The sequence below is a fragment of the Vulpes lagopus genome, chromosome 24 (assembly GCF_018345385.1).
Source record: "Vulpes lagopus strain Blue_001 chromosome 24, ASM1834538v1, whole genome shotgun sequence".
NCBI classification, from domain to species: Eukaryota; Metazoa; Chordata; class Mammalia; order Carnivora; family Canidae; genus Vulpes; species Vulpes lagopus.
This window is the reverse complement of record NC_054847.1, coordinates 41584963-41608749: the sequence shown is the minus strand read 5'-3', so window position 1 is coordinate 41608749 and position 23787 is coordinate 41584963. Positions and strand designations below refer to the sequence as shown.

At 39.4% G+C, this 23787-nt stretch overlaps 1 protein-coding gene across 2 annotated transcripts in view; it reads right to left on the bottom strand.

The window, feature by feature from the left end:
• The window catches only part of MALT1 (MALT1 paracaspase), a 58991-nt gene that overhangs the window by 14251 nt on the left and 20953 nt on the right, over positions 1 to 23787 (bottom strand). The window contains exons 4-10 of one of the 2 annotated variants that reach the window (XM_041739707.1): positions 19147 to 19306; positions 16356 to 16534; positions 15739 to 15835; positions 15210 to 15242; positions 12245 to 12271; positions 11061 to 11093; positions 6024 to 6227 (exon numbers count right to left, since the gene is read on the bottom strand). In XM_041739707.1, coding sequence (XP_041595641.1) covers positions 6024 to 6227; positions 11061 to 11093; positions 12245 to 12271; positions 15210 to 15242; positions 15739 to 15835; positions 16356 to 16534; positions 19147 to 19306 — 733 coding nt within the window. The remainder of the gene's footprint in view (positions 1 to 6023; positions 6228 to 11060; positions 11094 to 12244; positions 12272 to 15209; positions 15243 to 15738; positions 15836 to 16355; positions 16535 to 19146; positions 19307 to 23787) is intronic. The other variant, XM_041739708.1, reaches the window with a different exon arrangement.

Sequence of the window (23787 nt, the reverse complement as noted above, 5' to 3'; positions counted from 1 at the left end):
AAATCATGACAAAGGGAGTGGATTTAATTCACTAAACAACAGAGATCAAGTACATGAAAAGATAACCTGAAGAATGAGGGAGAATGTTTGCAAATCACATATCTAAAAGGACAACTTGTACCTAGAGTATGTACATAAAGAACCCTTCAATTTGACCATTAGAAGGCAAATCCCCAAGTAAAAAATGGGCAAAGGACCTGAATAAACATTTCTCCCAAGAGGATATACAAATGCAAAAAAGCACATGCAGAACAACAACAAAAAAAAAGCAGAGCAAAACAAAAACGATGAAATACCACTTTACACTTCCTAGGGCGGCTATAATGAAGACACAGGCAGTAACGAGTGTTGGCAAGGAAGCAGAGAAAGTGGAAACATCATTTATTTCTGGTGGGAATACATAACAGTGCAAGCACCGTGGAGGGAGGTTAGGCAGTTCCTCAAAAAGTTAAACTTAGAATTATCATATACCTAGCAATTGCAATCCCAGGAACAAACCCAAGAGGCCTGAAAACGTGTGTCCACACAAGACTGTGTACACGAATGTTCCAGGCAGTGTTATTCACAGTATCTACACCATTTAAACAGCCTAGATGTCCACCTGCTGATGAGAGGAAATGTGATGCGTCCACACAGTGGATGATGACCCAGCCATAATAGTAAAGCAACAACACGGATGAACCTTGAAAACATTATGCTAAGTGAAAAAAAAACAGTCACAAAAGGACACGTATGGAATGATTCCATTCTATGGAAGGTCTCAAAAAGGCAAATCCATAAAGCTAGAAAGGAGTTGTGTTGTTGCCAGGGGTTTGGGATAAGAAGGAATGAAGAGTGAGTGCAGAGAGACATGGGGATTCTTTCTGGGGTAGGGGAAGAGATCTGGAATTAGGTAACCGATGCACAGCTTTGTAAATATGCGTCCCTCACATACTGGCTTTTACGGACACCCTACAGTTCTATGTATATTTAATTTCTTGGATAAAAATCATAATAGACATTAAGCTTCCAAGCTGGTATAGCTTTTTCATGGTTTTGGTTTTGGAAGCACCTTCATATCCATGAACTGATTTTTGATCCATATAGCAATCTTTAAATGACTTATACCCCTATTTTAGAGATGAGGAAATTACAAAGAGATCAAATGACTTGCTTAAAATCACATAGCTGATAGGTGTCTGAACTCCAAAAAGGCATTTTTTTCTCATTATATTAAGGGATTTATAATTTTGAGAGTATAGGGACACCTGGGTGGCTCAGCAGTTGAGCGCCTGCCTTCAGCTCAGGGCATGATCCTGGAGTCTTGGGATTGAGGCCTGCATTGGGCTCCCCACAGGGAGCCTGCTTCTCCCTCTGCCTGTGTCTCTGCCTCTGTGTGTCTCTCATGAATAAATAAAATCTTTAAAAAATAATTTTGAGAGTATAAATCATGTTCCTTATTTTCTGAATGTCCTTCAACACCTAGCATACTCCTTTATCTGGGCTATAATGTAATAAGGAACATATTTTTTAAATGCATTAAATGACCAGTGCAAACCAATCAGGACAGAGGCAGAGCTAGAGAACTTTCCATAAAGGGTCTGATATGCAACAGAAATTGTACCATTTCTACAACTGGCTTTCTTATGTAAGCCAGCCAGCCAGGCGGCTCATGGATTGCCTCCATTGCATCTGCATCACGGAACACAACTGTCTGTAGCAAGACTTGTAACTTGGGAGAAGCACCAACTTCAAGGGAAGGTTCACCCTCCATCAAGCAGGGAAACCTAAGTGTGGTCCGTTATTTCAGTGCCATAAATCCCGCTCTGCAATCACTAAGGCACTTAGAACAAAATACCTTTTGTCTACCCCAAAATGACTTATGAAAAACATTTTGCATCAAAGTCTATATCCGAACGACATTGTGGGAGATTAAACATTTTTTATGTAAAATAAATTAGATCAAAGCATGGTATTTTAAGGATTGCATGTCTAGTACTGCTTATTAATTGAATCGACTATCCCATCACTCAAGGAGAGGTACAACATTGGCATCTTCATAAGTGACAAAAAACTTCATGTGGTTAGAAATATAATCCTATCAATTAGAACTTTAAGGAATTCGATTTCTTGGGAACATGATTTCCAAGAATATAGTTCATTACAGATATTTCTTCTTGCCTACGGAGAAAATCATTGTTTGGATGGAAAACTGTCCCACTGGAGCTGAGCTGCAGCACCTAGCAAGGTGCTGATGAGGACATCCGCCACCGCCACCACCATCACCGTCACCTACAGAGCTCTTCCTCTGTGCCTGGCACTTTTTGAATAAAGTGCTTTAATTATATGGTTCTTACCTCCTATAACCCTCATGATATATTTCTCATAAGTAAGTAGATAATATTGTCATCTCCCCTTTACAGATGGAAATACTGAGACAATGAGAGGTATAAGAGCTCACATAAATCCACATGACTAACAGGTGACGGAAACAGAATTAGGACGCCGGCCAGATCAACCACTGTGCTCCACTATATTGTCTCTTAATAATCTACTGCTGGTTTCCTTCCTCCCTGCCCTCTCCCTCCCTCTCTCTACCTCTCTCTTTCTTTCTTAAAAGATTTTGTTTATTCATGAGAGACACAGAGAGAGAGAGAGGCAGAGACACAGGCAGAGGGAGAAGCAGGCTCCCCACAGGGAGCCTGACATGGGACTCGATCCCAGGACTCTGGGATCACCCCCTGAGCTGAAGGCAGACGCTCAACCACTGAGCCACCCAGGCGCCCTACTACTGGCTTTCTAGTTAACTTTATTCTCAGAAAATACAAAACGTGGGATCCCTGGGTGGCGCAGCGGTTTGGCGCCTGCCTTTGGCCCAGGGCGCGATCCTGGAGACCCGGGATCGAATCCCACATCGGGCTCCTGGTGCATGGAGCCTGCTTCTCCCTCTGCCTGTGTCTCTGCCTCTCTCTCTCTCTCTGTGACTATCATAAAAAAAAAAAAAATACAAAACGTCAGTGTACTGGTTTTTCATGGCTTCATTACACTATCATTTTGAAAACTCCTTCTCCCCGCCCCCAAATGAAATCTTAGGCTGAATCTTAATAAGTAACAACACGTGAAAGCCGGGTTTCTCTAATTGAGGCCTGCAGTGGAATACTATCTGGTTCAAATCTCCCACCTAAAGATGAAGGAAAACTGGAATTCAGGAAATGGTAACAACAGCCACAATGCTTTTAGTAGGCCAGGCACAGGGATAATTATTTTATCTTCTTTATTCTGCAATCACCTCATCAGGTTAGTCTATCCACTTCAGAAACTCTTACTTATAAAAGTTAACTCTGTTCTAGTTACACTGGTCAGTAGAAAAGCCCGAGCGCTGGACATGAACGAGTTTACTTAAGGCCTCCTGCTTCACCACCGAGCTCTGCTGAAACGAACAACTCCCCCAGAATAAACCAGGCTTTTGCCTTATTCTGAGCAGACTCCTCCAATATCCTTCTCCAGAAAAGCACAGCTGAGCTGCGGTGAGCAGTGAGTGCAGGAAGGCACCGGTGGGGGAGATACCAGGCCAGTTGCTCCCTATCAGAGCCTTCCACATATGATAACTGCAAATCTTTATCTTCATTTGTCTGCAAGGACATGTAGTAGAAATCAGTTATTCTTGTTCTTAGAGTATGTTTTCTACGTTTATATATGTTTTAAAAGTGAACTGCCTATTTTTTGTTCTGTAGCAATTTTTGTTCCTCTTACAAACCCACGGGCAACATGACATAAAAGGGCATAAGCCTGAGTGTGTATGCTTTCCACCTCTAGAGCTGTTCATGCTGAAGCTCCCATGGCTCTGCCCCAGCCTCCTCCACCCTGCAGGATACAGCCATGACCTGGGGCTGCCAATTGGAGGTAAAGACACAGTGCAGGAGGAAGGCCTTCGCCCTCAAGCCTCACCACACTTACATGCTATGCACATGTGCCTGATGTCTGGGGTTCATAATCCTTCAAAGTATAATGCAGCTACCCTGTTGAGACACAAATCAGTAGGACTTAAAAGTCTTCTAGCTTTCTTAAGCTGCTATTTTGCTTTAATACGCTTATGTATTCCATACTCCAAGATGATGTTTTTTTTTTAAAGGCTTTTTAAATTTATTTATTCGTGAGAGACACAGAGAGAGACACAGGCAGAGGGAGAAGCAGGCTCTAAGCAGGGAGCCCAATGTGGGACTCGATCCCAGGTCTCTAGGATCAGGATGATGTTTTTATACTGGGGCAAAGCCTCAGCTTTGCTTTTTTCTTGCCACAGCTTTCTAATATTTTGGATTCTCTACTTTGAAGGGGCATTAAAAGCTTCGATTTAAAGAGCTAGCTAGGCAAAGGGCTTAAAGCTAAGGTGATAGTGTCAGTAAGAAATGAGAATAATCAAGTACCCAATACTTCATGTAATTCCCTTATTCTTAAAATACTTCACCAACCTGGGGCGCCTGGGTGGCTCAGTCAGATAAGTGTCTGACTCTTGGTTTCAGCTCAGGTCATGATCTCAGCATTGTGAGATCGGGCCCTGCATCAGGCTCTGTGCTCAGTGCAGAGTCTGCTTGAGACTCTCTCCCTCTCTCTCTGCCCCTACCTCCATGCTTTCTCTCTCTCTCTCTCAAATAAATAAATAGATCTTTATAAAATACTTCACCAACCTAAACTCTAAGTTGGTTAATATTTTTCCCTTTTGCCTCATTCCTTTCAGTGATGTTTTAGAAGCCTTTTCTTGGTACTTTATAAACAGAGATAAATTATTTGAGAGAAAAAGAATCAAACCACCCTCTTAATCTAGATCAAAAGTATGCACACCCATTGCCAAAAAGGCACATTTGTACAGTCTATGTTTTCACAAGAAAAGTGAATACTCATAAACAAGGTTATGTTATTACTACATCAACATAACTGAAATCCCAAATTTGAGATATTTAGTTGTGTCACAACTGTAATCCTTATTATTTACGAGGAAACTCATTTAAATATTTAAAAATTTAAGACTCCCCATCTCATATACAGTGACATGTTAAATATTGGGAAAAAAAAAGTTTTTCTTCCATTAAAAATTCTCTTTTGAGACCCATTAGCAACTCCACCAAGCTCACCTCATCATAATAGTCTAATCATAAATTAAAGGCTAAATTTAGAAATTATTGAAGTAAAATAATTCGAAAGATATAGGAGCTAAACGGTACTTTTTGTTTATCACCAGCATGCCTAACAATAGGCCTGCAGATGCCACTCCTCTCGCAGTCAAATGCCACGGCACGGTATCACAGTGTGCACACCATGTGAGATACGGCTCAGACCAGCCAGCCAGCTGGCCTTTCATTTGTGCTTATACCCATTACAAGAAGGAAGTCACCAAAGAAATATACTGACAGCATATTCTGTGTCTTTAAAAAATCTTTACCATACATGTGGTGTTCTTAATATTTAGATGAGGAATGCGTAAAATGATTACAAATTTACCATTAGAATTTTTGTGGCGGTCCACCTTTAACTATGTTTGTATAGAGCTTTAGTTTACAAATTGTTTTCATATGCTCCTTTCACCAGCATATCCTTGCTAAATTCTAGCTCCCATTAAAGGACAAGAAAATGCCATGCAATAGTTAGAAAAAGGAATAAAACATATAGAATGTACACTTGATGACCTTTGTCCTACACACACACACAGCAGTACTGTACATATATGAGTCCACAATTTGCCATCTGGTCATTGAGCTTCACTGCACTTCAGCTCTTATCAATAAAAAACAAAATCACCTAAAGTAGGAAAGAATTCTAATAAGAACAATATTGTTTTGATAAAACAAGAGACATGAAAGGAAAGACATTGAGCTAAGTAGTTATTCACATGGAACTACAGAATGAAGATCAGATCCATCACTTTTACAAGAATAAAATTCTTCACTGGGATGTGTTTACCATACCCAATCTTTGATTTTTATCTCTTACCATAACTTGTGCAATGAAGAGTAAGATAATTATAGAAACAAAGATTACAAATATCTTACCATATACTCCTTTGTCTAAAAGTAGTAAAAATTCATCCACGGCATTTCGCATCTCGTATTCAGTAAGATCCAAGAGTGAAACAACTTTGAAATCTAGTTGTCTTAACAAGTTGGTCAATTCATATACATCCACCAAAGGAGCTTTAAGCTTGGGGTGCTCCCAGTAATTCATATTTCCTATCAAAAGAGCAACTTTGTCCTTTGCTGTTAAACAAACAAACAAACAAACAAAAAAAGGAGGGGGGAGGTGAATGAGAAATTGAGAAGAGGACATAAAGATTAAAACAAAACCTATGGAAATGGCATAATTATAATAAAATGTCTGCTTTACAAATAAGATCTCATTACTATTTAATTTCATTTTGGAACTATCACTTTACAGTAGAGTAGACCACTTTATACAGTAAACTCTACTGATGAACACAGGCTGATAACTCAAACCACTGAAACCAAACTTAGTGATGCTTTTGAGAACGAGGCAAAGGATATTTATGAGCTGCATATGATGCATCAGTATGGTAACTAATATTAAATTAATACCTTCATTGAGTTACAACAAAAGTAGAGAATATAATATTCAACAAGACGTTTGGAGCAAATTTAAACAAGCAACATTAGTAATTGGGTTACCGTCAAATTAGGTTGTTTGGTGACAGTGGAAGAGGCTAAAGAAAAAAGAAATACCAAAAAGAGGAACGGGATGAGTTCTTGTCAGAGCAAGTAAGGGGAAAACCAAAGACGAGAGAAAAGCAGGGACTTAACAAGAACTCTATCTGTATTTTTTCAGTTGATGTGCTGTCACCTTTTGGCTTCTTAAAAAAAAAAAAAATCCCTGGTTTCGGTGACCTTAGGGATATGTGAAGACACAGTGGGATTTTCTTTCACTTTGAGAGAGTCCCATTCTTTGAGTTGGTGCTAGTTTTTCTCCAGACCTTGCTTAACACTAGACTTAAATGTTCTGTGGAAAGAAAAGAAGTTTCCCTGAAAGTTTTAATCCATTTAATGATTTGAATATCTTAACAGTTTATTTTCTGACCTTAGTGCAGAGACTTCGTTCAAAGACGTACACTCATCAATCATACAAAGAATTTTTCTGTTTTTAAGGGGCAAAAAGATCCACATTTATGCCTTAGAAAGTATCAGCTAGCTTTACCATGTATAGCTTGTCCCAAAATGGCTGTAGAAGGCTGGTCTTTAGAACTACACCTTTGCTAGTCTGGGGTGGGGTTAGTGGTTAAAGATCTGAGACCAGGCCATGGCAGTAGTAACCTGTTATGATGTTTTTCTTGAAGACTGGCAGTAGGGGATGGGCAACCCTGATTATGGTACAGAGACACAAGGGAACAGCAGAGAAGGTGTAGCAAGAGCATGTGGCAGTACTCAGCCAACTGGCCAAGGAGCCGCCCTGGGTAGGAGTGTGAGCCTGTGACTGACACAGGTGAGGACTAGGTGACCAACCTCTGTCCCTAAACGCTGAATAAAATCATTATGAATACCACTCTTATGAAATTGAAACCAGCACAAATCATCATACTGCTGACTTGATGTCTGCAATAGGGAACAGAATTTCCAAAATTTCAAATCATTAAATGGATTAAAACTTTCGGGGAAACTTCTTTTCTTTCCACAGAACATTTAAGTCTAGTGTTAAGCAAGGTCTGGAGAAAAACTAGCACCAACTCAAAGAATGGGACTCTCTCAAAGTGAAAGAAAATCCCACTGTGTGAAAAGCCTCAATACTTTTATGTCATGGTATCTTTATTCTATATTTACATTATTAGGGATTTCTTGCAAGTTGCTTATTCCCATGAATATATGTATTTTAGAAATATGGAATCATACTTAAGCATTTCTACTTTAGTACAAGTCACTTCAAGTCCTATATAAATGATAATCCTTTATTCAGAAGAAAAGGTCAATTATCAAGATTATTTAAAACATAAGGATTAAAAAAATAAATAAATAAATAAAACATAAGGATTCAGGGCAGCCGCGGTAGCTCCGCGGTTTAGCGCCGCCTTCAGCCCAGGGCCTGATCCTGGAGACCTGGGATCGAGTCCCACGTCGGGCTCCCTGCATGGAGCCTGCTTCTCCCTCTGCCTGTGTCTCTGCCTCCCTCTCTTTCTCTCTCTCCCCCTCTCTCTCTGTATCTCTCATTATAAATAAATAAATAAATAAATAAATAAATAAATCTTTAAAAAAAAAACATAAGGATTCAGACATAGTTTCTACTGAACTGCTTTAGTTCTAAGAATCATTGTAAAAGTTGAGGACACTCAGGATAGATTTCAATAGGAGGCAGTATAAAACTTAACATTAGGGTTTTGTTTTGTTTTAATTTCTTCTTAAACTAGATCGATACTCTTATACCAAAGTACCCACTATATACCAAAGTACCCAGTACCCAGCAAGACTGTTAGCTGACTAATCCACAGAAAGAAAATTCTCAGTGCATTTTTTTGTTAGCACATCAACCCCCTCAGAATTTAGACCTGTGGATACAGTGACAGACTCAGTGCAATCTACCTCTAACTGTGTGGGGGGGCAAGTAAGAGAATGTGTGTCTCTGGCTTACACCTTACAGCCCAAATCATGGGTTCCCAAAGTTTTTCAGGTAGTAAAGTATTTGTAAATCCCAGAGGGTTTTTTTTGATGGAATATTATGATAATTTAATTCTATATATGTCCTAGACTAAGTTTTATTGGCAAAAAACAATTATAAGGAATATAACAGGAAAAAAAAAAATCACTGGAATCGGGGGGGTAAAGGACCAGCTGTCAAACTAAGTTGTTTTTGCTAATGTCAATTCTTTATTCATGGATTGAGTCATCTATTTAGAAAGAACACTTGGCACAGTTTACAGAAGGCCAGGGTTCAACGATTTAAAAACTACATGGCTCACAATGTATCGGTAGTTGACCATAGCTCTTTAAAAAATTTTTCCCTAATGAGTATTTTTAACGGCCAATTCCTAAAATATCTTAATGCATTTTCTTGAGTTTAATGGTAATACAGATGATGGGTAAGTGAATCTTACCTTGCCCAATCTACATGTGAAACAGTTTCTTAGTGACGGGCGAAGTGCGGTGCATTTGGAACAGAGAAGCAGACCGCAGTGGTCAATATAAGAGATGACAAAGACCCGTTCCAGGAATTGGTTGTAGGAAAGAAAAGAAAAAGCCAGACTTTAGAGATACGACAGAGAAAGAAACGGTAAAATGTGAAGTTAAGGAGATAAGGGTAAGGAATCAAAGACAATTTCAAAATAGCAACTACATAAGCAATTCATGATGGTTTGCAAGTGATAAAATAGATGGAAGAAATCTTCTGAAGAAAAACATTTACTGTAAGAGCCACCCACAACTTCTTGAACACAAACCATTTATTGGAAAAAGGAAACATAAATGCCAGTTGATCAAGCAATAGAGTAATAAAACCACTTCAGAAAGATATTTTAACATGCTCCTAGGCATCTTCCAAAGCTTAATGCAATGTATTCTTCAAAAACCGGCACAATGTTACAGCACTAATTCCACGTCTAATTATTCTGACAGTGTGTTACTCATCTTGTCTCATCCAAAATAAGTAATATTCTTAAGCACCTGGAAAGAACCTGACATAGATTAAGTGCTATTTAGGTATTTGCTAAATAAAAAAATCTTTGGCTATCAAAAATTGAGTATTAGCATCAAATTTGACTGAATATACAGTTCTTGTTGGTTTGCACACAATCTTTTAATCTCTGTGTCCTACAGAGTAAAGTCTAAGCCTACTTCCCCAGATGGGGTAAAAGGGAGGACCTCTGAGGAGCCACGCTATCCTTGTCCTCAGGGTACAGAACTGCACCCCAGCCCCCCCACCCTGAATGTGGGCAGTCCCTAATTCTCTCTGAACAACATAATTTGGTGTGAGACTTGCCAGTTCTGGATCTAAACCTTAGGAAGTTTGGAAGATTCACACTTTTGAGACCCAGCCACCATGTAAAGACATTTAGCTACATGGCAATATCATGTGGGGAAGGAGGAGGACAGGGAGGGGAGAGAGTGAAGTAGGCCCACAACAGGAAAACAGAGGAGCACAAATCGTGTTTAAAGGGGCAGCCACACTTTAGCACAGCTACCCTTAAAAGCTACCACTTTTCAAAAGAACGTAGAAATCTAAATTTGTTCCCCATGTCTGGAAGGTCCTTCTGTTCATCTTTTTTTAAAACAGTTTTTTTTTTTTTTTTAAATTTTTAAGTAATCTTTATACCCAATATGGGGCTCGAACTCACAACCCTGAGATCAAGAGTCACATGCTTAAAAAAAAAGTCACATGCTCCACTCACCAAGCCAACCAGGTGCCCCTCTATTCATCCTTTAAAATATAGAACTGCTATTGCAACCTCTCTGCTGCTTCTCCAATCTCTAACTGCACCAAGAGATAGTATTAATCACTTCTGTGTAACATGTGCAGGTTCCTGGTTTACTTATTTGTTTGCTTGCATGTTGCCAAAACAAAGAAATCATCCCAAAGTTGACTAGGTCCCAGAAACTGAATTCATAATCTTTTAAAGCTCCCTGTTCTAGAATTTCTTTTACAAATATCCAAAATAAAACATTTGGTCTCAGTGTCATTTAAATATTTAAAATGTCAAAATAAAATATCTTGAATCCTTTCATGATCACCATAAAAGCACTGTAAAGTTGCATTTTGACCAAGCATTTTATTTATTTATTTAAAAAATATTTTAATTTATTTATTTGAGACAGAGAGAAAGCTCATGAGAGGGGCTGGGAGGGGCAGAAGGAGAAGGAGAGAGAGAATCTCGAGCAGACTCTGTGAGATCAGAACCTGAGCTAAAACCAAGCTGGATGCCCCTATTTTAACCAAGCATTTTATTTTATTAAGTAGGTTCTATGTCCAGTGTGGAGCCCAACATGAGGCTTGAACTCATGATCCTGAGACTGAGACCTGAACTAAAATCAAGAGTCAGACACTTAACCAACAAAGCCACCCAGGAGCCCTGTGACCAAGCATTTTAAAGCTCTACTCACCCAAAGGCTGATCATCTGTTTGCTCTTTATTGTCTACAAAAAGATAAAAATGGAAAAAAGATAAGGTGTTATTGTCCATGATACAAATATCTGCAGGGTTAAAGACCAATGGAAAAAATGAACAATAGCAGCAGCATCAAAAGAAAGAATGTGGTTTCTAACAGCTAACCAACAATTTTAATATTTTCAGATTTTTGATTAACACACCTGGACGGACAGAGTTAGAATCAGGGCAGGGGAATGTTTTCAGTAATTAACTACCACAGCTGGGGGCAGTAATCTTTGATATGCTAGGTAGAAAGTAGTCTGAAAATGGTGGGTGGTGGTAATAAGCAGTGCAGGAATGGTTAGCAGTTACCAAAGGCTTGCCAGGAATTGTTCTATGTGCTTTAAATAAAATGGATTTAAGTAAGCCTCACCTTGTCTAAGATACATACTTCCTCCATTATATACATAAGGAATCTGAGGCACAGAGAGATTGAGTGAGTCCCTTGCTCAAAGTAATTGAACTAGTAAGCCTCACTCCACAGTCTGCGCACTTTGCCATCTATATACATAGAATGAGAAACCTCCCACCCCAAGGACCATGCAGGGAAAGATGGGAGTTGAGTCAGTAATGTGTCTATTATTATAGACAGGGTAATTCTGTTTTTTTTGTGTTTTAGATTTTATTTATTTATTTGACAGAGGGAGAGAGTGAGCCCAAGCAGGGGGAGTGGCAGGCAGCGGGAGAGGGGAAGCAGGTTCCTTGCTGAGCAGGGAGCCTGAGGAGGGACTCAATCCCAGGACCCTGAGATCATGACCTGAGCTGAAGGCAGACAACCAACTGACTGAGCCTCCAAGGTGTCCCTGTGTCAGTCTCTTAATGGTCCACGACCCTCTATTTCTCCCCACTCACACACCTTTTACTTCAGATAAAGATACTCCATTAACTGCCTTTTTATGACCTAGAGTCACACACAATGATAAAAATATATGTTGATATATTCTGCTGCTGTATACTTTTCTGTCATCTTACAATCTAGAATATGTTTAATATTTTACTTGCATGAAATTACACGTAAGTATTAATTTCAACCCTAAACTGTATTATTTTAATAAAGGAAAAAATTACTAAGACTGCTATAGCAAAAGATTATCTAGTTATTGTATTCAAGCTAATGTTTTATGTTTATATTACTCACCAGGATGTCCAAGATTATCTAATTCATCTAAAATGAAGAGAAAATAGATCAGTTTTATATAATCGAACCACCAATTTAGCATAAGTTGTAAGACTAATCAGAGAAGTAGGTTTCAAGCTATTAAATTATGTTGTAATATTTCATTAGTTTATAACTTTTCAAGTGCCTTCAGGGAGAAGCCATGCAACTACTAAGCGTGAGAGAATGTTACTGTTGATACGTGTAGGACTTCTGAGCTATTGCTACTTTCGTTAAATGACAAAAAGCAGAACAGACTCATTCATCATTTGTTCAAAGTTTTAGATATTCTGGCCTTTTGAGACAAAAACAGTCAAGGGACAGGTCTTTGGCCTCAATAGAAAACTCTGTGAAACTAAGAAACAATCTCAAATGATTTTTTCTAGTAAACTTTTAATTTTGGAATTGTTTGGAAGAGTTTGAGATGTGAAACGAGTAAAGAAGAGTTCCCATATACATTCATACCTTGCCTCCCTATTTTAACATCTTATGTTTAGTAAGGTGTATTTGTCACAACTAATAAATGACTCATGTCCTTTTTTACCCCCCGGGACCTCATTCAGGACGCCACATTACATTTTCTTATGTCTCCTTGGGCTCTTTGTTCTGAGTGTCTTAGGCTTTCCCTTTTTTTTTTTTTTTAATATTTTATTTATTTATTCATGAGAGACACAGAGAGAGAGAGGGAGAAAGGCAGAGACATAGGCAGAGAGAGAAGCAGGCTCCATACAAGGAGCCCAATGTGGGATTCGATCCTGGGAATCTGGGATCAGGCCTTGAGTCAAAGGCAGATGGTCAACCGCTGAGCCACCCAGGCGTCCCTAGGTTTTCCCTGTTTTTGATGGCCTTGACAGTTGTGAAGATTACTGGTGAGGTACTTTGTGGAATGTCTCTCAATTTGGATTAGTTGATTTTTTCCTCATGCTTAGACGGGTATAATGTGTTTTTGGAGGTACAGTGGTTTCAGGATTATTAACCTGTACTCTCTGGTGAAAGGACAGATACAATCATTTAAGCAAATACCCATGACATTACAGCCATCTATTTTTCCTTTGCAAATCTTATGAAGATGCAAATTAGCATTAGCAATAAATTACAAATGTTACACTGTTCATAAGAGTCACAGAGGAATTTAACTCTTATCTATAACGTAAAACCCATGAAAGAGTATCAACAACCAGAGTACAAGGCTCTGTACAATTTCTTTTGTCTCTTGTCTTAGAGACTTCATTCATTTCTAGTTACTGAGGTCGGCACCTTGTTCCTCCTTCCCCTCTTCACTGAGGTTGCTGCATACATTTGTAACGCATTTAGATTCTTTGGTCATATTCTTCATTCCATTCTGGGATTCCCCCTCCCCTGACCTCCCACTAAATGATTTAAAAAACTTGCATACATGTATTCACCATTACAACGATCAGACTTGTTTCACTGCCCTAAAAAAAATCCCCTGACTTCATTTATTCAATCCCCATCTTTTGTCCTGATCGACTACCTTTAATAAAATACATAAAGTGAAATAAGTGATATCATGTTCTGCGGTTAAAAAAAAAAAAAAGATACGATGTAGGATATTGTTAAGGGTATGTGTCAATCCATCAATTATAAAACATCTCAACCTTCACACTTTTTTTCAAAAGAAAAGTTGGATCTAATTCTCCCATTTGAAGTTTCTGAAGTGGTTCCCTAGTTGGATCTTCATCTCGAAGTATGCTGATAGGTTTATGTGAAAATGAGAGTTTGACTGTGTTTGCTACTGTAAAAACTATAGAGATGATCATACAGGTAAAGAAACAGCACAGCAAAGGTGGTAATTTCCATGCAATACCTCGAAGCCAAACAGCAGTGCCACTTTATATCTGTTCTTAGAGATATCCAACTTTGGAAAAGTTTAGAAATCATTCAATTAGGCAAAAAGAAGTAAGAAAAGGAAGAGGAGTTTTTGAAGATTTCTTCATATGCTTCCTTCATGTAAGGCCTCTATAGACAACAGGACTGGAATCCCCCTTATGCTAGAGAACTCCTGTTCAAACGTATGCATTAGGACGAACATAGAAATTATAGCATTTCAGTGTGACACCACAGCGATTTGAAAGGCAGGAAAACCCAGGAAATACAAGATTCAACTTTTTTTTTTTCACTTTACCCAAGTAGACCCCAAGATTATACAATAGTTTAAAGAGGCAGACATTGAAAAAATACTTTGCTATCTGCGAACAAAATTTTGTAAAACAATGTAATGTACTAAGAGAAGGTAACGTAAGTATTAAAATGTACTCATTAGAACTTCTGTACAATGCTTTGCATAACTGAAACAAATTTAAAAGTTTATGTTGAAACAGATTTCCCAGTTGTCTCTCTCTATATTATGGTAAAGATGACATAGTAGATTAATGTACAGACTTGGAGTTTCAGAAAATGGATCTTACCAATTTTATATTGAAATAGAAATATTAGATATTTGATAAGACATGTGTTCAACAGGAAATTGCCTGTCCTGAAACTGACACGGAAGCCACATGCGCATCTGAGCAGCTGATAATCATGGCTAAAAGGACGGCTAAAATCATTTAAACCATTATCCATGGTAGTATGCCACCAGTCTTTTGAACAAATTTCAAATTAAATTTGAACAAATTACTAAAAATTAGTTTGTAATTTTGTAAAAATTAACATTAAGAATTAACTGCAAATGCTCCCTATTCATATGATGTGCAGAAACACTATTCCTACGTGTGGTAGAAAATCAACAGAAAATTAGTTACTTGAAGTGTGTCAGTTTAACAGTGTCCCTGGCAATTTACAAAACCCTGAGACTCCGTGAAATTTCACCCTTCTTATAGCTAGTATTTTTTCCATGACTGCGTGCGCAGGCTAGAGCACTCCATCAATCCCCAGAGGAACCAGCATGCAGGATACGTGCTTTCAAACCAAAGGATTACTCTACCTTCAGTGCACTCCACTGCCTCATCTGCTCTTCCTTGTATCAGAGAAAACAGATGTGAATATACTGTAATTCATGATCTTAGGAAGGCGGCCATCAGGTAGACAGAGAAACAAACATCACAGAAATATGTTGCAAACCAACACACGCTGCAACTCTCCTACTGGTGACAACCTAAGTATAAATGCATTGAGCTTCAACAGCGCAAACTACCACATTACGAACTTCATAATGGGGGCTGTTGGTTAACGATCATTCTTTCCTCTCTATGCCTGGGATGCCTGGTTCTTAAAATGTTTCATTAAACATCTTTTCCCATTTAAACCAGATTTCTTATAACTAAAGTTTTAAAGAATACTTTTTTTGGCCACAAATGTTTATGATTGTGAATTTATGTAATCTGTTTCTGTATAAACAATATAACTGAATACTTAACCCCCCATTAAATAGAATGGGGTAAAGAATTTCCATTGCTTCAATGTTTCATCTTGCATAACTTATATCCATTTGTCAGAACACTAAGAGTGCTTACCTATGATGATTTCCACCTTCTTGCTATCCTGACTGTCTCGATCATTATATACATGACACCAATAGATTCCCTGATGTTCCAGATCCACATAAGGCACCTATTATCAATATCAGAACACACACACACACACATTTTCTTTCAATTTAATTGGCTTGGAGAAGTTGTTTTGAATTAGGAAAAAAAACCTAGAACATTTCAGAGGACTTTAGGCATTTCTTAGATTATTTCTATATCTTATGTTAAATATAAGCAGGCAAATGATACAATGATTCCAATCATGGTAAGCGAGATGTACTATTCAACATTTTAAGGTTTTTATTTTTAGAGTAATCTCTATACTCAGCATGGGGCTCAAACTTACAACCCCACAACGAAGAGCTGTATGCTCCATCAACTGAGCCAGCCAGGTGCCCCTATACAACATTTTAGAATAAGCCCTTAGATATGGGCTGGTGCTATGTTACAGCACTTTTGTAAATATAACAGTGAGTTAATACTGAGTAACAAGGAAAACATTAAGACACCCTGATGAATATGAACTTTAATATCTGTCTTAATTTTCAATTATACTATTTTACATGTCAACACAAAAAACCCCCAAATTACTAACTTCTTACCATGTATAGCTTTTTCGTCTCATGTATTAATGGTGACTCATTTTTGAACCACTGGTAGTGAGGAATAGGGCTTCCAACAGCAACACACTGTAAGACCAATGTACTGCCAGGCATTAGCCTTTGGGACCTTGGTTCGACACAGATTTGCAACTTGGATTCAGAGATGCCATCTGAACTTCCTTAAATTAAAAGAAAAACATTACTGAACATAAATAAAACCTCTAGCTTAATAATAAAATTGTTTTCCCCTTTACTAAAAAAAACCAAAAGTGTTTTCAAGTTAATTTTTTAATGATCTTTAATAATACCTCCCAAAACTATGTTGCATAAAGCTGTGGCACTTTTGAGAGATGTTCTGTGGATAAAAGGATGCTGAAGACAAATACATTTAGAAAATCCTGGGTTAAACAGAGTTAAACAGATTTTTTTTTTGGAAGGGCTTCTCAGAGCTTTTCTTTAAGGACTTCTCAGAGCTTTAAGTGTTAGTATGCTTTGTTTATTAATTAATTACTATTTTAAAAATATTATATTTATTTATTCATGAGAGATGCACACAGAGGGGGGGCACAGAGACACAGGCAGAGGGAGAAGCAGACTCCCTGCAGGGAGCCCAATGTGGGACTCGATCCCAGGTCTCCAGGATCAGGCCCTGGGCTGAAGGCAGTGCTAAACCCCTGAGCCACCCGGGCTGCCTGCTTTGTACATTTAAAACGGCAAAGTGGCTCAGTCAGTTAAGTATCTGCCTTCAGCTCAGGTCATGATCTCAGGGTCTGGGGTTCGAGTCCTACACTGGGCTCCCTGCTCAGTGGGGAGCCTGCTTCTCCCTCTCCCTCTGCCCCTCCTCTTTCTCTCACAAATAAATAAATAAAATCTTTAAAAAAATAAAAAGGCAAAATAGTTCAAGTGGTTTCCACATGTGTTTGGTTATAGATTCTTTCTGGTGAGGGCAAACAACTTATTAACATCTTGAGTGATATTCACACTCAACACAGAAAGTTCTATATTCTACTGTTTGATTTAACTTATTAAAAAGAGTTTTGGGGGAGGCCTGGGTGGCTCAGCTGGTTGAGCCTCTGTCTTCAGCTCAGATCATGGTCCTGGGGTCCTGGGATCCAGCCCTGAATCAGCATCAGGGCTCCCTGCTTGGCGGGGAGCCTGCTTCTCCCTTTCCCTCTGCCCCTTCCCCTGCTTGTGCTCTCTTGCGTGCGGTAAAATAAATAAATAAAATCTTAAATAAATAAATAAAGTTTTGTTAATAGCATGGAATAAATATGGATGCATTATCACTAGCATTTCTTCCTGAGACAGATATCAGAAAGCATTATTACTATTGTTTTTCTAAAGATTTATTTATTTTAGAGAAAGAGAGCATGTGCATGTGTGTGTAGGAGGGGCAGAGGGAGAGAATCTTAACTAGCATGGAGCCCGACAGAGGGCTCGATCTCATGACCCTGATTATCATGGCCTGAGCCGAAATCAAGAGTCCAATGCTTAATTGAGCCACCCAGGTGCCCCCAGAAAGCATTATTTATTGAACACTCATGTGTTGCTATAAGGTCCTTGAGGAAGGAGGACTTGTTAGTGTTAACGCAATACGAAGTCTCCATCATGAAACTCAGTGTCTCACACATTGCAAGTGATTGGTCTTTGCTGAATGAACAGGATTTTTTAAAAAAGATTTTATTTATTTATTCATGAGAGACAGAGAGAGAGAGAGAGGCAGAGACACAGGCAGAGGGAGAAGCAGGCTCCATGCAGGGAGCCTGATGTGGGACTCGATTCCAAGACTCCAGGATCACACCTGTGCCAAAGGCAGATGCTCAACTGCTGAGCCACCAGGTGTTCCAATGAACAGGATTTCATTTATAAACATACTAAAGTTCATTACATGAATGGAAAAATTCTAGAAAGATATAAATAATTCCTTTAAATTAATCATGACTATTTTTAGAGATTATTTATTTAGGTATAGGAAAAGCTAAATTTGAGAGTGAAGAATACAGAAGATAGACTGGTAACAAAAAGTCTGTTTCCCACCTACTCTTTTCGTCTGGCAAAATGACAAAGAATATGATTCTTGACTGTGAATGTGAATACAGAAAATACCCATCTGCTGACTACTCTTTAGAATAGGCGGATTTTAAAATTTTTCTTTATTTTTTACAAGATTTTATTTATTTATTCATGAGAAACACAGAGAAAGAGAAAGAGAGAGAGGGAGAGGCAGAGACACAGGTAGAGAGAGAAGCAGGCTCCATGCAGGGAGCCTGATGTGGGACTCGATCCCGGGTCCCCAGGATCAGGCCCTTGCCTGAGGTGGTACTAAACCACCGAGCCACTTGGGCTGCCCCAGGCAGACTTTTTAAATCAGTACTAGTTACTGGACTAAAAGGCTGGATGACAGAGAATAGAAAATCTGATGAAGTGCTTTACTGCAGGGAATGATATGTTACCTGCCCTTTCATGCCAACAGCAACTCTAGAGGTTTTATTCCAAAATGCGATTCTGTAATATAACAGTTTGGGAGGAAGATATAGAGTGTAGAAAGAAAGAAGAGGAATGTTTGCAGGGGCCAGCAGCAGGGCCAGTCGAAGGCATCTGCTTGTCTACATGTCCACAGAGAAGGGATTAAAGCGCATGGGCTAAAGTGTGAGCAACTGGTGACCTTCTGTTGGTGGTAAGTATGTACCTGAGCTGCCAATACTGTTTGTGATACTGTGAAACTAAAGTAAATGTTCGAAATAAAATAAGGCAATTTCCATCCCAGTATTCAACTTCATTTATCACTTACCCTGGAAGCTTCCTGTTACTTCTGTGACATCACAAACATCCAGCTGTGACCACTGGCTGAATTCAAAGGTGAAATTATTATTAACTCGACAGACATAAAAGCCTGCATCTTTTACATGTACTGTGTTAAAAATGAGTTCTGATGCATTTCCGTTCGGAATCTGTGAAAGAATCAGAGAATGTAAATGAATGATTCATCAAAACATACATTAGAGAAATGTGCCATGCAAAAAAATGTGTTGACTTCTTTGGAGCTGTCAAAAGCATACTTTTTCCCAAGTTCTAAAATATTTTTTGCTTAAAAAAACAAACATTTTGAATGATTTAAGACTAAAGTCTTAGAAATCCACACTCTTACAAATCCATTAAGCAGAGAGTTAAGCTCTCTCCCATTGATCTTCCAAAAACTAACAGAAAGTATCTGTTCTGTCATTCAAAACTATTCACGTCTTAGTATTTAAAGAACCTAAAATAAAATAAAATAAAATAAAGAACCTACAACAGCAAATTTATAAGTAACACAGAAAAGTTAGGCTTGGCTACTAATTTCAGTTCTGGTCAAATTAGCTGTGAGTACATAAGCAAGATATTTCACCTTGGGACCCTACTTTTTCAGCTGCAAAATTCTGTAAGAGGATAGACCCCTTAACCACTACTCTTCTTTCAGGGTCTGGGCAGAGAAGGGCTATAGAAAGCATGTCAGAAGACTACTTGTAGGGCAGCCCAGGTGGCTCAATGGTTAATCACTGCCCAGGGCGTGATCCTGGGGTCTTGGGATCAAGTTCCACATCGGGCTCCCTGCATGGAGTCTGTTTCTCCCTCTGCCTGTGTCTCTGCCTCGCTCTTTCTCTCTCTCTCGTGAATAAATAAATAAAATCTTAAAAAAAAAATAAGACTACTTGTACCTGCATGAATAAACATGGTCAAGTATGGGAAAGAATGGCCACCCAAGAGTTTCCCAAGGTCTTCCCCAGGGCTCTGGTCACCACACTGATTTCTTTCTGCTTTGCTGCTCTCATCAATTTGTAAGTGCCACTCACTTCCAGCACATTTCCAAGAGGCTCAGGTGAGTGCCTTGTTATAGTACATTAGCTCTCTTTCAAAAGTACCCCCCTTCAAGTCCCAACCAACGGAATTCAACTCTCGCCCCCTCAGAACCTGCACCAGAGGAAGAGCATTTTGCTGAAGATTTGACAACTCGGATGGCAGGCTGCACCTGGCCCCGCGTTAATGTACTAAGTCTGCTTTCCTACTAGACTATTAATGCATACTTTCTCTCTCTCAAACCTTCTACAATCCTGCCACCAACTTCAGATAGAAACTCTCCTCTTCCTGCCACCTAATCACAAAGCGATCTATGTATCTCTTCATAACTGCTCCCTTCTCTCTGGTTAAAACAGAAAACACATCTTCCTAGCAAAGGCTACTTGAGCTTAGGATCTGTGGGGATCCACTCAGAACCCCAGAAGGTATGCAGCCTCATTCAAGCTGCAGACATTTGGGATGAACAGGTCCAAAAGGCAGCTTACAGAGATCCCCTTATCTAACTAAAAGTAGACACTTCTGGGAAATGAGGCTACCATAAATTCCTTCTTCAGGTGGCTTTACTCAGGAAGGAGATGGAGAAAAAAACCTACCACAAACCCCTTCTCCAGGAGGGTTTTATGGTCATGATAAAGATGAGAAGACCACTTATACCTGCATAAGGGCAAACTTCCTTATCTCCTGTTTATTCTTCTAGAAATTTGTTGTAGTTCTTAAAGAAACCCATTTGTTCCTCTCTTAGAAGTCTTTCTCCCTCCTCCCTTTTCCCTACTAAATCAGGTATGTGAGGCTCTAACTTTAACCATTTATGGAGCTACCTCCTTTGTAAATTCCCAAAGGAATAAACTTTTTCTCTTGTTAATCTGTACTTTGTCATTTAATTCACAAGCACCCAGAGACTGAACAGAAGAGGGCAGAGGGAAGACACCTGAGTGGCTCAGTGGTTGAGCATCTGCCTTGGGCTCAGGGCATCATCCCAGGGTCCTGGGATTGAGTCCCACATTGGGTTCCCTGCATGGAGCCTGCTTCTCCCTCTGCCTGTGTCTCTGCCTCTCTCTCTCTCTGTCTCTCAGGAATAAATGAATAAAATCTCAAAAAAAAGGGGGGGGGGCAGAGGGAAACTTTTTCTTTCCTGCCAATCCCACCCTCTCTGACCTTGCTCCTGCCTTTTTCTCTCTAGTTTACCATCTACTTCGTTTATTGTATCACTCTTGAAAACATACCCTAGTGCTTTTTATCTTAAATAAGTAAAAAATCCCAAACAAATCTTCCTTGACGCACACTCCACCCCCCCCTTCAGCAGCACTGAATGCTAACTACATCTTTCTTCTTTTTTCTTTTTTTTAAAGATTTTATTTATTTATTCATGGGGGGCAGGGGAAGAGACACAAGCAGAAAGAGAAGCAGGCTCCTCACCAGGAGCCTGATGGGGGACTCAATCCAGGACCCTGGGATCACGACCTGAGCCAAAGGCAGATGGCTCAACCGCTGAACCACCCATGTGCTCCTCTACCTTTTTTTTTCTTGAAATAATTTCCCTTTTAGGCTTCATACCATCTTTCGCTGGATTTCCTCCCATCTCTCTTTTAGGTTCTTAGTCTCTTTACTGGTTGGTCTTCTGTAACATAAACTTTCATTGACTCCAGATATCCAACCTGCCTAGATGATTCACGTAAATGTCTTAACAGGTGCTTTGAACTTAATGCACCTAAAACCAAATCCTTGATTTACCTCCTTAAATCCATTTCTTTCCCAATCTTCAATACCTTGGTATATAACACGTCCCCAGATGCTTCAAGTAAAAAATCCAAGGGTCACCCTTGATCTCTTTCCCCTTTTCTTCACGTTCCACCTCTAACCTATCAGGTGTGGAAAACTCTCCCTCTAACATAACCTGACCTGGGCACTCTGCTCCCTCTCCATTGCCCTACTCTGGTCCACACTGTCATTCTTGACAGTCTAGTACAGGCATTAGCTAACTGGTCTTTCTGCTTTTCTTTTGCTTTCCTTCAAGCAGCAGCATTGTGTTTTAAAAACACAAATTCTATCGTGTTACTTCTCCTGCTTAAGACAGTCAGTGGCTTCTCACTTTAGATCACCCTGATGTTCCTCATAGTTCTTAACTCAAAGAATTCTCTTATTTATTTACTGTTGCTCCCCACCAAGGGAGGCAGGACCCTGTGTGTCAGCACTTCGTCATCACGGCCTTAGATCATGGCCTGGCACAAAACAGGTGCTCGCCAAATACTTGTTAAACAAGTATCCCTTAAAATAACCCCATGACCATAAAAGCAGTTTGACAAAACTCGACCTTGTGAGGGCTTTAAAATCTACTACAACTCTTCGAATTGAAGAAGTACTGCCCCCTGCCTACATTTTTACCTTTGTCAAGTCCGGGCTTACTTTACAAAAGACATGCTTTTTTTTTTTTCCTGGACTTTTTAAATTTTATTTGTTTTTATAAATTTATTTTTTATTGGTGTTCAATTTGCCATCATATAGAATAACACCCAGTGCTCATCCCATCATGTGCCCCCATCAGTGCCCATAACCCAGCCACCCCCACCCCCCGCCCACCTCCCCCTCCACCACCCCTAGTTCGTTTCCCAGAGTTACGAGTCTCTCATGTTCTGTCTCCCTTTCCGATACTTCCCACTCATTTTCTCTCCCTTCCCCTTTATTCCCTTTCACTGTTTTTTATATTCCCTAAGTGAATGAGACCCTATAATGTTTGTCCTTCTCCGATTGGCTTATTTCACTCAGCATAATACCCTCCAGTTCCATCCATGTCAAAGCAAATGGTGTGTATTTGTCGTTTCTAATGGCTGAGGAATATTCCATTGTATAAGACATGCTTAATATAGCAAGTTTTATCTATTGTTTCTCCCTCAAAAGGCATTTATTAAGATAAAAGCAACTTTGCAATTGAGAAGATGTTACAGATAACTTTAGTTACCATCTCTTGAAAGCCTAGGTACATGAAATGCCCTATTAAATTCTCATACCCCTGGAGGATAGAAATTCATGTCACTAATAATGACACTCAGGGTTCCAACCCAGGCCTGTCTAGCACCAAAGCCTACGCGCAATCTTTTACTGCAGGTCAGCCGCCCTACCTCACCTGTGTGTAAGGGATGGAAATAGGAAATTGTATAAAACCACACATTTCTTCTAAGGCACAGGATCAATTCCACTAAAGGAAAGATCATAATCTTAGAATAGCTCTTTAACTTAGTTTCAGGTTTGCAAATGTAGACCTAGCACTGCATTTGGAAGAAAGCTTAGTTATTTGACTAACAGGTTGAAAAGAATATGGAGTTTCAAGGTACAATCTAGGATGGCAGGGGGAGAGGGGAGGTGGAGAGGGAGAATAGAGGAGCCTACCAAAGTGAGACACAACCTGGGCGAGCCAGAGCAGTGGGACATGCCCAGTGGCAGAGCGGCTCAAAGAACTTTTAAGAAAAAAGAATTCCAATGTGTGATTTTGCATTACTTGCTGGGGGGCGCAGGGATACAATATTTCTACAGGAGGAATAATGCTCCTCTCTCCTAGCTGGAATTTGACTTCAGAATCTACCATAATAGCCTACATTTTTTT